Genomic DNA, 13,224 nt, shown 5'->3' on the forward strand with positions numbered 1-13,224 from the left:
TACATTTGTATAGTTCATGGGTGTCCAATCTTATCCGGAAAGGGTCGGTGTGGGTGCAGGTTTTCATTCCAACCAAGCAGAAGCCACACCTGAGTCTATTGGAAGCCAAGATCAACTGATTAAACAGGTGGAGTCAGGTGTGGCTCCTACTTGGTTGGAATGAAAACCTGCACCCACACCGGCCCTTTGCGGATAAGATTGGACACCCCTGGTATAGTTTGTTTTTAATTAAATTCTTTAACGTTTTAACATCCTTCTGTTGTAATATTGCCTATTGTTTCCTGTCAGCTGCTGTAACACTGGAATTTTACACCTCTGAGTAATAAAGGATTATCTTATGCATTTGATTCTGTTTGAATAATACTCATTTAATTTGTACTCTGGTGGCTGTGGGCCAAGGTGGTAGAGTGGGTTGTCCCCTAATCGTAGGGTTGGTGGTTCAAGTCCTGGCTCACATGACTCCACATGCTAAAGTGTCCTTGGGCAAGACACTGAACCCCAAGTTGCCCCGGATGGCAAGTTAGCGCCTTGCATGGCAGCTCTGCTACCATTGGTATATGAGTGTGTGTGAATGGATGAATGAGACAGTCTAAAACACTTTGTAGAACTGCTAAGGATAAAAAAGTGCTATATAAGTACAGACCATTTACTGTATTTTTGTATTGTTGTAGCCCAGCTGCCTCAAGGTTCAACCATGGCTGTAAAGAGTAGTTATTTGAGTTACTGTAGCCTTCCTGAGAGGTCGAACCAGTCTGGCCAGAAAGGCAACAGTAACTCATATAACCACTCTGTACAATTGTGGTGAGCAGAAAAACATCTCAGAATTCACAACACATCAAACTGTGAGGCGGATGGGACCACATTGGGTTCCATTTCTGTCAGCCAAGAACAGAGCCTTGAGGCTGCAGTGGGCACAGGTTCAACAACGCTAGACAGCTGAAGACTGAAAAACGTACGTTGGTCTGATGAATCTCGATTTCTGCTGAGGCCAAAAGATGGTAGGGTTAGAACCTGGTGCCAACAGTATGAATCTATGAACCCAACCTGCCTTAAGTCAACAGTCCAGGCTGGTGGAGGTGGTGTAATGGTGTGGGGAATGTTTTCTTGGCAGACTTTGGGCCACATTTTGGACCATTTATACCAATCTATCATTGCTTGAATGCCACCGCTTGAAGGAATGTGCATCCCTTCATGACCACAATTTACCCATCCTTGAATGGCTATTTCCAGCATGATAATGCACCATGTCACAAAGAAAAAGTCTCAAACTGGTTTTGAGTTCAGTGTTCTTCAGCGGCCTTCCTAGTCACTGGATCTGAATAAAATAGAACACCTTTGGGATGTGGTAGAACAGGAGCTTCGCAGCATGAAAGTGCACCTGAAAAATCTGCAGGAATTGCGTGATGCGTTCATGTCAACATGGACCAGAATCTCAAAGGAAAGTTTCCATCTTGTGGAATCAATGCCACAACGAATTGCGGCTGTTTTAAGAGCAAAGGGAGGCCTGTGAAACTGTTCAGTGAGTATATGTCATGAGAATCATGGTGGAAATCAAACCTCTAATCAAGGTGGAAAAGCAAGTTATTTAGTTTACAGAGGTCTTCTCATCATATTAATAACCCAATGGCCATGACTCAAAGTTTTTATTTCTGTAGGATGTGGTTAACACTATAGTATATAGTCCTGATAGCATCATAGTTTCTAATCATGAAAAACAGCACATATGTAAATACATAGGCAGGGTGGAGTTGAGGCTGAAGCAACGTTGCATAATGCATAAATGCAGGGTGAAACCAAGACAGAGTTTCTCAGCTGTTATATCAGAATTCCTGTTGTACATGTACATTTGTTCCTCTACACATGAATTATGCACGCCAGTATGACACAAAAAAAACATTATGTTTTTTTTTTTGTTTTAAACATTGATGTAGGGTGTTTTTAAACTTGGTCCATTTCAGTGCTCCAAGTGGTCTCAGATCAGTGACATTTATTGTATACAACAATGTGAACACAACAAATGAACTCAGATCTGTCTAAAGTGACCCTCAAGCAAACCATACTCAGACCACCTTCAGAGGTCTTTGTGCTTTGTGATTTTGCTTTAAGTTAGATGTTTTTAAAAACTGGAGCACTGCTGTATAGACATAGCGCCAGTTTTCTGTCACCAAACAGAAAAACAACTCAAACGGCTTTGCAAGGGGCTCTGTGGTCCCACAATAAGGTCAGCATGTTAGGTAGCAGCATGACAGAGAAGCTAATAAAGACACAGTGGCATTAACAATTATGCAATAGAGCTTAAGTTGTTAGGCAGCAGGAAGAGTAGTATTGTGTCAGTGACAGGAACAATATTTACTGTATGAATGTATTAGTATACGGTATGTATGTAATATATGTAGTTTATGGATGTATTTTGTCTACCTCGCCACTCACAGCTAAACAGACAGTAGGTCTATGGCTTGAAGCATGAGTTGATTTTAATGGTTCAGCATCAAAATGCTTCTGGTGTTTCACTACAAATCTGTTTTGCTTGCTTTATTTTTCAGCCAAATGATAGCATCATTTAAAGCAACTATTTAGAATGACACTTTTCAGTGTTGCACACATTCAAACTCTGGTAAAAGAGTCATGGTTTTAATTACACGTGGTCTGAGATCTCCATCCATCCATTTTGTTGACTGCTTATTCTACACAGGGTTGCGGGGAGCCTGGGGCCTATCCCAAGGGACTCAGGGCACGAGGCAGGGGACACCATGGAAAGGGTGCCAACCCATCGCAGGGCACAATCACACACTCATTCACACACTTCAGACAATTTAAAGATGGCAATCAACCTACAACACATGTATTTGAATTGAGGAAGGAAACTGGAGTACCCGGAGGAAATGCAAACTCCACACACATAGGACAGAGGTGGGTATCAAACCCCCAACCCTGGCGGTGCGAGGTAAACATGCTAAACATTAAGCCACCATGCCACCCTGGTCTCATCGATGCTAAAAGTTTCCAGAAAGAGAGTCCACTTGTATTGTGAACAGCAAAAACGCTAAGGCCATTTGCAGCTAGTTCCCTTTCGGGTCCACTTTAACAGGACTGAGTATGGTTCGTTTAAAAAGAACTATATGTGAAAATACCCATAATGATGTAGGTCTCTGGAGTACTAGTGGAAACCTAATCTATTTCAATTCACTGTTCAAATTGATTTACTAGGAAAAAATATTCTATTCCAATGTAGTACTTTCATAAAGGATACGGCTACTGCGGAGGGGAAAAAAAGCCTACATCCCTGGAAAGCATTAAAAGTAACTTTATGTAATACTTATAATATTGTTTTACTTTATGTATGTGGCAAACTAAGGAAAAACCAGCATAGTAGTGGACACTTCCTGCTGTAATGTAATGATATTCTCAGTCATTTGAAAAACAATTTTTCCTTATATTTCACTCCAAGATTCACACTTATCGAATGTGCACATTTTCGACCATAACTTCTAGCTACATTTACTGATTTACCGTCTTTCCCATAGATCTAAATGCAAGTCACTTTGGTCACGGTTCCTAGTGACACACTCCGAGTTGAACAGTGTCTGTGACTGAAGCTCATCCCAATGATTAAAAGTCCTTTAGATCTTTTCCTCCTTCCATCTTGATCCAAAACTGAGGTCATCTGGGCTTTGAACAGGAAATAAGAAATCAGACAGACAGTTGTATGTCTATATGTTACTTTAATAAGTGTTAAAGGAATAACATTTGCGTCAGCAGACAGTGTTATGACATAGGACTTGTTGAGAAGGGTAATGGCAAAGGGACCCTTTTTCTATGCAAGGGTTTCGATAAGGCAAGGCTGCATTGACAACAGGGCTGTAACAAGCATGGCGTCATACAGTACGAGTGACACTAATTAGATCAAGCACACGTTGTATAAACTCATCTGAGGACTCAGAACGGTAACCCTTCAACAAGACTGCTTCAAAAGCCAGTGGACATACATTCTTGTACAGAACAGAAAAAGATGGCCGTTTTTAAATGGATGCATAATCCAAGTTATTAAGACTCCGATGAGTTGGAAGGAAAAATAAATAAGCTTTAAACAGAGGGTTTGGCAACTCAGTTTGCCATCGATTTCCCTGTTTTTTGATGTTTCCTCATCAAATATAATTTGATGTCTGATTATGGGATAAATGATTCTAATATCCTAAAGTATTAAATTATTTGACCAGAGAGGTGATGCAGTGATGAGGGTATGGAGCTCTTCATGGAGCTCCAGATCGGTGTTACAATGATGACTGGAAATTTGTTATAAATTGTATCGCAGTTGGGAGCAAACTCCATACAAAGCTGTCACGTACAGAAAGACTGGAATTGGAATTAGAAAAATACAGGTACAAAATCCATTACATTCAAGAGACAATTCTAGCACAAAAGGGTATTATACCATAAGCTTTACAGCTATTATAGGAACTCGAAATTTATAGAGGCATCTTCTACAGTACTTAGAAAAAACGGGAATGACATTTAATGGAGGAATCGGGGGAAAAAAGGATCAAACCTCATCTATGAATCATGCAAGGATGTTCGAATTAGTGCATCATCATCCAGTGCGTTATTGTATAATGGCAATTTTTTTCTAGGCAATAATGTGTCTTGAGATACAGAGGGCTGATTAATCAGAGCAAATAAGTCATGAAACGGGACATAGCCATGAAAAGGGGGAAATCATTCAGTGTGACATTTTGGTTTGGGTTTAAGGTGCAAATATAGTTTTTCTAAAATAGGCATTTTAAAAAACACTTTGTACACCATGCCAACCTGCAGGTAAAGGCTGAGGAAATCCATCAGAAATATAGAATGAATTGTGCTAATATAATGCATTTATGCATTTGTTACCTGAAAACAGACTCACTGACTAGAATGAACTTTCCTGGTTTGTCCTTGCACACCATCAAATTACTTAAAGAGACAGCGCTTCCTAGTCTTTGGCAAATGTCTGGAAAAAAAAAAAAACCCACTTTTTTTTGTTGTTGTTGTTATTAGCATATACAGTATATAAGTTGGCAGTTTATTAGTTACACTCGCAGGATACCTAATGAACTGTCAACTTGGCGTATCAGGGGTGGACAAATCAATAAGCCGGAAGCCCAGGACAAGATTACATGTTTGGGTTATTAGTTTTTATTCATCGTTATTCAACCTGCATAGACAACCTGGGCTAGCAGTCGCCTTCTTTTTTTTTTTTCCCACTTCTCTCATTCAACAACCAGAGAAAGAAAATAAAAACCTACTCGCCTTTGACTTACGCGAAAATGAACATATTTAAACAAATTGTGTTTCATGGTGGTGCAACCCACCTTGATGCTGTAACCTGCTGTACTACACATATGAGGTTTTATTTATATGTGTGCACAAAAATGGATATGACCTTTTCAGCATTACAATCACGTGGAACTACTAACAAAGCCAAGCGGTATAAAAAGTTGTCATATAAGTTCTGCTACCACAACATGTGGTCACCTTGTGGTTAAACGTGTAAAAATGAAAGAGGGGAAAAAAAAGCTAACCAGACTTGCTTACATCTGGTCAAGGGCGCAAACATGGCGTGCTAGAATGAACGATTATGGCCGAGTCGGTCTCTACCTGGGAGATTAGGTTTCTGGGCAACCGAAACATGGGCCTGAGCAGCACATTAGAGTTTTTACTTGTCCGGTCGGCTAGCGATTTGTCCACCCCTGCTGTGCGTATCCATATTGGTAGACACAATGTTGCCAGTTTATTAGTCACACTTCTTTATAAACAGCAACTCAGATTACAGTACACTTTATAATGTACAATTTCTTCTCTTTTTTTTCATTTATAGCAGATACATGACGGGAAGAACTCGTTTGCCGCAACCCTGGATGTGCACAAAACACTTGGGAAGACATCTCTTAGCGAAAGTTGATCCGTGACGAACGTTTAGAAATTGTTTAAACTCGTTGGAGCTTGAGATACTGATCGGCCGGAGTATTTCTCATCACATTAGCAGTTGTAACAACTAAGCATTTCCTCAAAGACCACCTATAAGGTATACTTCTGACGATCACGATCTTCAGTTCATAAACGGACACGCTTGAGATTGACCTCAAACGTCTTAACACCACAGGGAATATCACTCGGTAATGTCCTGATGCGGAGAAATCCTTATCTTTACTTCCTCCCGGCTTTCTCTGCACGCTGAAGACGTTACCGCATCAGGGGGTGGTTTGAGTCTGTTTACTCTTTCTGTTCAAACACAATGAGGTTTAATCCCTTGGCTCTGACTAACTGTGGAGAACAGGGGGACATTCAGACTCTCACAGGTACACACATCTCACTGTGCTCATTAGACAATAGTTAAAACATGGCAGCGCTGGCTGCCTCACATGTGCGTTCCCAAAAAAGCAGGGACTATTTCCTCTAGAAGCGGTGCATTATTTCTCAGTGCTCATTGGCTTATTATTATTATTATTATTATTGTTATTATATATATGTATACTTGTTTTTGACAATAGTCTTCATCCAGTATAACTGGCCTCATGGTGAGGCTTATAAGATCATACAAAAAGAAAAAAGGCCAGCAAATTCACTCCCTAAAGCGCACTACACATTGAAGGGGGGAAATAAAAAGGGGATCAAATACATCATATTATACTTTCTAAAAAACATATTACTTATAAAATTTGAACTTCACAGACATGATTTGCAGGAAAATGTGAGTGATGGAGAAAATGAAGAATCAGTTGGTTGTCTAGTGGAGGTTTCCCCATGGTGTAGTCAGGCTTGAGCGTTCCTTCATTTAGACTGAGAGATGAGCTCTCTGAAAGCAGAATCAGGAGGAGGTTTTTTTTCCCCCCATGCGACCTTTCATTCGCACAGGCGGTTTGTTAGGAAAAAGAAAACAAAAACAGTGCGTGTCGGGCCAGGAGAACATCATCAGCCGTGTAAGATCCTCAGTGCTGTGGGCACTCTGCTGTAAGAGGTACATGTATGAGAGAGAACTGATTCTCTACTCTTTTCCTCTGTCTTACACCGCAAACTCACAGGAATGGACAGAAGCAGCAGAAAAGTCAAACGCCATGTAAGAGGGAAACTGCGTTTGACTTCTGCTGGCGTGTGACTGGGAAGGAGGTGCATCAAAATTAACACTGTCACCTCGTCCCAGAAATGATTTACGTATGCGTTCAGTGCGGATGGTAGAAAATCGAGAAAGCTGAGAAGAAAAAAAAATTGCCTAAAAGTCTGATCCACACTGACGTGACAGTTTATTAAGTACCAGATTAGGATATATATATATATATATATATATATATATATATATATATATATATATATATATATATATATATATATATATATACATACACACACACACACCATCTAGCAAATAATAAACTGCCATCTAGTGTAATATAGCTAAAAATTAGTGCAGTGTCTGTTACGAAACTACCTTAGGAAACTAGTAGCACTCTTTTGGATTAGCTATCAAGACGCCACATACGCGCACACCAACACACACACGCGCGCGCACACTTTTGGATTAGCTATCTGGATGCTACGCGCACATATGCAGACGCTCACACACACACACACACACACACACGCACATCGCAGGAAGGTCAAGTATTGACATAAAATGCATTGTATCTTTCAAGTATACTGCTCTAAAAAAATCTATTCATCTCTATAGCTGTGCACGTGAGAGTGGAAGGGTGCCCAGTACAGTAACAGGGTGCTGTTAGAGCGCAAGGAAAAAAAAGAGAATGGCTTCTGATCGGGTCAGTGTTCAGTCACTTAGTAACGTGTTTGCTTTGGATCGCAAACGTGCACTTTTGCAGTCTCGCTCAGGCTGCTTTCGGGAGAGAAGCATCCATGTATGCGTGCACTGTGTCCAAAACGGGTCATTGACCAGAAAAGAGGCATCTAGGCATTAATTGTGCATTGTCATGGTGAAGCCTGCGCTGAGAGGGACTTGGGTGTATAAGCAGGCTGGCTGTGAGGTAAGGGGGGCTGTAGAGCAAAACTGCACACACGCGCACACACACACACACACACACACACACACACACACACACACAGACAAGGTATGCAGTGTGAGTGTGCTTGCTTTCTGGGCAGGAAGGATGTCAGGAAGCCACAAGATTTTCCTCTAACAAAGAGAGAGAGAGTCAGAGTGGGGTTTTATGCAGAAGGGTTGAAACCAAAAACAAAACTTAATAAGAGAGCTTCCTTAGGTCCATTCTCTCATATGCGAAAAAAAAAGTTTCACTTTATATCAGCAGCCATCTCCAGATCCTGAATGTCTAGGGCAAATGGAGGAAGCCAGCCCACACATCTACATGATCTCTAGTGTGTGTGTTGAAGCCTCCATAGTAACGTAGTAAAGCATCTTCCTTCTCTTCCGTCTCTGCTTGCTCCAAACTCTCTCTTGGACTATGTATGTGTATATATTCCCCAGCACAAAGCTCTCGGGTACGTCCCAATGAGTCCACTCGCAGGCGAGGTCTACACCTTCACTGATCAGCGCAAGAGATCAGCACAGGAGTCTGAGGAGCCATGTCCTTCACCTGACCTTCAGCAGCCACGCTCACTGCTCGCTGGCCTCTGAAAGCACACATACATGCAATAAATTACGCATGAACCTCCTGGAGTTTGTACGTACAGATATAAAGTACTATGCAAAAATCTTGTTTGATACAAAACATTTTTTCCCATTGTTGATTCAGTAAAAGAATGTTTTCCAAACGTTACTTTTCCAACATAAAATGAAATGTTATAGTATAGTTTAGAGATGCACGGATACTAAATTTCTCAGCCGATACCGATAACCAATTGCTCAGAGTGATATCGGCCGATACAGATAACCGATACAGATATTTCTGCCTTTTATGCCTTTTTTTAAAATTAATAATAATTAATTCCAGAATTCTGAAAGAAATGCAAATAAAAACTTTATTCTCTCCATTTCAACAAGTTGTTTCACAGTAACTGGTCCCATAAACAGAAAACACATTACTCTAATAAACATTAACACATGAACTAAATTCTGAAGATTAAAGTAAGATTTTTTAACTTATTGAATGTTATTAATTCATAGTAACATTGACTGAATACTAAAAAACCTCCTGTTAGTCTCACATTCACTCTCCACAAACAAAAGCATTTCTACTTCATCACTGACATCAAACTGGTCATATATAATATCAACTTTTTTTTAATGATATTAACTCATATTAACATTAACTGCATATGAAACAAATATATTTTTCTGTGTAATATATACTTTTTAGTCAACTCATCTTCATTTAAATCTTTCAACGGTGTACTGGCGCTTTAATTCAGCACGAGCAGCGGGGGTAAAAAAATTTAGACTCAACAATGAAACTCTCGCTTCACTGCTGTAGCATCCGGTGTAAAATTTTCGCAGTGCAGAGTTTACAGGACATACAAACTGCAGTTTTGTCATCATTCCACACGAGACATCTTCTTTACGCACAGCACGAAATCAATGTGTTTTCCCGCCCTCTTTTGATTGACAGGATATAATCTGCCCTGAACATTGGATTTTTTAAACTATCAGCCGATGGCCGAGAGCATGAAAAATAGACTTTATCATATATAACTTACATTGGTGCATCTTTAGTATAGTTACATACTTACATATAGTTATATGTATGCCAATAAAGAAAGTTTAATATTACATTGTACTCTTTTCAGACCAAAAACATAAAGTTTTACCTGCAAATACAGAAGCAAGTGTGACAGTTCGAGTCTCCACAACAACTGTGTAACGAGGCTTAGAAAAACTTACCAGCTAGTTTCCTTCTAAATCTGCACAAAAAGTACCTGAGACCACGAATGCATTTTTAAAAAGCAAAATGGCTTGTCGTGCCAAATATTGACTTTGTTTCTTTCATTACGGTTTACTGCTTTACTGTTTACGTTGAATTATTTTTGACGGCATCTTTGCTTTACAGCATTTCTTTACATGTGCCGCAGATTTTACCTGTGTGTGTGTGTGTGTGTGTGTGCTCTGTGTCATTACACACCGATGCATGTTCTCCATGGCAGCGACCTCGGCGAGGGCTGCTAGGCTGAAGAAGGCTGGCAGGCTGCCAGACTCGGCCGGTCCGGGGTCAGTGGAGCAGCTCTCTGTGTTGCATAAAGTCTCATGAGTTAATGGCTTTCCATCCTGATCCTGGGTCAGCTCCTTCACTTTGTCCGCTGCAACGACACAAAGCCACACTCACGACACATATTTTTCTGTACACTGTAGGACCAGATTTTGTGACATGCTCACAATTGGCACAGGCTGTTGGACATGCTCTTCAGGAAGCTCATCTGTTTGAAAAACTGTGGGAATCTGCTTTTGTTCTGGATATGGCTCTCAGAACACAGAGCTTTCTTATAAGCCCTCACACTACATCTATACAGTCTACACACAAGTCTGCATAGAAATGACTTGGTGGAATATGCATGTGACTTAAGGCTGTCGATGTCATTCACAAAAATTAATAGTAGCTTTACAAAGAAAATCACAAAATTGTAGCAGAACTGTTTAAGATATTTTTTTAACAATTAACAGGTTTTTTTGTTTTGTTTTGTTTTTTACTAATATTGCACGTTCCTCGCACTAAACGGAGGTCTACTGTAGAAATCTGCCATCTTCAACTTGGCTACGTGCAGAAATATTTTTTTTATAGTAGCTAACTGTACAAAACACAGTACACATACACCAGACAATTTCCTGGGTACATTCATGCAACTATTCTGTCAGCAAATCATGTGGCAGCCAGGCTATGCATAAAACTATGCTGATACAGGCCAAGAGTTTCAGTTAATGTTCACATCAAACATGGGTGGAAAATATGATCGCAGTGACTTTGATTGTGGCATGGTTGTTGGTGCCAGTTTCAGAAACTGAAATGCTTAACCCAAATCAGCCCCAGAGCATCACGGAGCCACCACCATGCTTGACTGTGGACAGTGTGTTCTTTCTTCATTCTTGTTCCTCCAGACGTACCACTGATCCATTGTGCCGAAAAGTTCCAGTTTTGTTTCTTCGCTCCACAGAACAGAATCCCAAAACTTCTGTGGCTTATTTATATGATTCTGAGATGACTTTTTTTGTGCTTTTGGATCAGTAGTGGTGTACGTCTTGGAGTTCTGGCATGGAAACCTTCTGTGTTTAGTACGCGCCTTACTGTGCTCACTGAAACCTCAGTGTCTGTTGCCACCAATCTTGCTGCAGGTCTTTTGCAGTCACTCGACAGTTTTTCACAACCTGCCTTCTCAGAAATCTGGTTGCCGCTGTTGAGAGCTTCCTTTTCCTGCCCCATCCAAGTATTTCATATACAGTATATTCCGCCTCGAGCCAGTTCAGGTATCCAGCTCAAGCACACCTGGTGAAACTAATGAAACCCTTGATTAGTTGCATCAGGTGTGCTTGAGACAACACCTGTTTTGCATATTTGTGTTGTTGTGAGGGATTCTATTCAGGGGGTTGAATAATTTTGAAACTGGAGAAATGATTATTGTTAAAATAAGTTGCATTTTCAGTTGAATTTGGGGGAACCACTTGAAGCATTCATTGTGTTGAAATATTTCAATCGCTTTTGTTTGATTTGTTCATTGCAAACACCTGAAAGTCTGTAAATTTTGACAATAAACCTGATTTGCAATGGGGGTTGAATAATTTTGATTGCAACTGTAGATGTGTTAAATGACATAGAACATAGCACATTTTGTATCAGACCACCCAATTTGTAGGCAAGCAAAACACGGAACACGTGACTGACAGGTGTTTCTTGCTACCCAGGTGTGTCCGGTTAGATTGACTGTTTAAACAATAAATAGCGCTGAACACATACTCTTGGTTTTTGCCTTCAGTTTCACCTATGAAGACTGCATTTGTTGTTAAAAAGCATAAGCCAACATGCAGATCAGAGAGATGTCTATGGGAGAAAAGCAAGCCATTTTGAAACTGAGAAAAGAGGCATCAATCAGAGACATTGCACAAACATTGGCCATAGGCAATACAACAATTTGGAATGTCCTGAAAAAGAAAGAAACCACTGGTATACTGAGCAACAGACACCAAATGAGTCGGCCAAGGAAAACAACATAGCTGATGACAGAAACATTGTGAGAGCTGTGAAGAAAAACCCAAAAACAACAGTCGGTTACATCACCAACAACCTCCACAGGGCAGGGTGAAGGTTTCACAATTCAACTTTCAAAGAAGACTTTGAGAGCAGAAATATAGAGGCCATACCACAAGATGCAAACCACTCATCAGCAGTATGAATAGGAAAGATTAACCGCTACCAAAGTGAAAGACCAAAGTGTGGAGGAAGAAAGGATATGTTCATGATCCTAAACATACAAGCTCTTCTGTGAAATATGGTAGAGGTAGTGTCATGGCTTGGGCTTGCTGGGCTGCTTCCGGAATGGGCTCACTAATTATTGATGATGTAACTCATAACAGTAGCCACAGAATGAATTCACAAGTTTACAGGAACATTTTGTCTACCAATTTACATCCAAATGAACTGGGAGGAACTTTATCATGCAGCAAGACAATGATCCAAAACACACTGCCAACACAACAAAGGACATGTATCGGGAGCAAAAAGTGGAATGCTTTAGACTGGCCAAGTCAATCACCAGACCTTAACCCAATTGAGCAAAACAAACAACCAATAAAATAAGCCTGGAAAAGCATCACAAATGGAAAAAAAAAATCAACAATTTGGTGATGTCAGTGAGTCACAAGCTTGAGGCAAGCAGGCGATAATGCAAGCAAATATTAAATGTAATTCACTTCAAGACTTATCTGTCCCTATACTTTTGCTCGACAAAAAACTGGGTCGTCTGATACAAAAGGTTCTATGTTTTATGTTGTTTAACACATCTAGATATAAATACCAGCATATAAAAGCTGAAATCCTAAACTCTCGTCTCATATCTGTATTTTGATCTCAAACCCAGATGTCTTCGGTGTACAGCATAAACAGATGAATTGGCCTTGCTGTTCCAATAGTTTCGGAGGGGACTGTATTTATTTGCACCTGCCTGCAATATTTTTAATTGAGCTTAGTTGGTTCTGTTTCCCAAAATATAAATATATTAGTACATGAAACCACTGTGACCCGGACGAGTATAAAGCCTTAGAGGTGGCTGTGGCTCAGGTGGTAGAGCGGGTTGTCCACTGAT

General features: G+C 40.3%; 1 protein-coding gene across 4 annotated transcripts in view; it reads right to left on the reverse strand.

The window, feature by feature from the left end:
* Positions 1 to 5,751: 5,751 nt before the first annotated feature.
* Positions 5,752 to 13,224, reverse strand: part of LOC108276952 (BBX high mobility group box domain containing) — a 53,498-nt gene continuing 46,025 nt past the window's right edge. For all 4 annotated transcript variants that reach the window (XM_017489120.3, XM_017489117.3, XM_017489118.3 and 1 more), the window contains 2 exons: positions 10,059 to 10,233; positions 5,752 to 8,613 (listed from right to left, as the gene is read on the reverse strand). In XM_017489120.3, coding sequence (XP_017344609.1) covers positions 8,523 to 8,613; positions 10,059 to 10,233 — 266 coding nt within the window. In that variant the 3' untranslated portion in view covers positions 5,752 to 8,522. The remainder of the gene's footprint in view (positions 8,614 to 10,058; positions 10,234 to 13,224) is intronic.

Source organism: Ictalurus punctatus, chromosome 16 (assembly GCF_001660625.3).
Source record: "Ictalurus punctatus breed USDA103 chromosome 16, Coco_2.0, whole genome shotgun sequence".
Classification (NCBI taxonomy): Eukaryota; Metazoa; Chordata; class Actinopteri; order Siluriformes; family Ictaluridae; genus Ictalurus; species Ictalurus punctatus.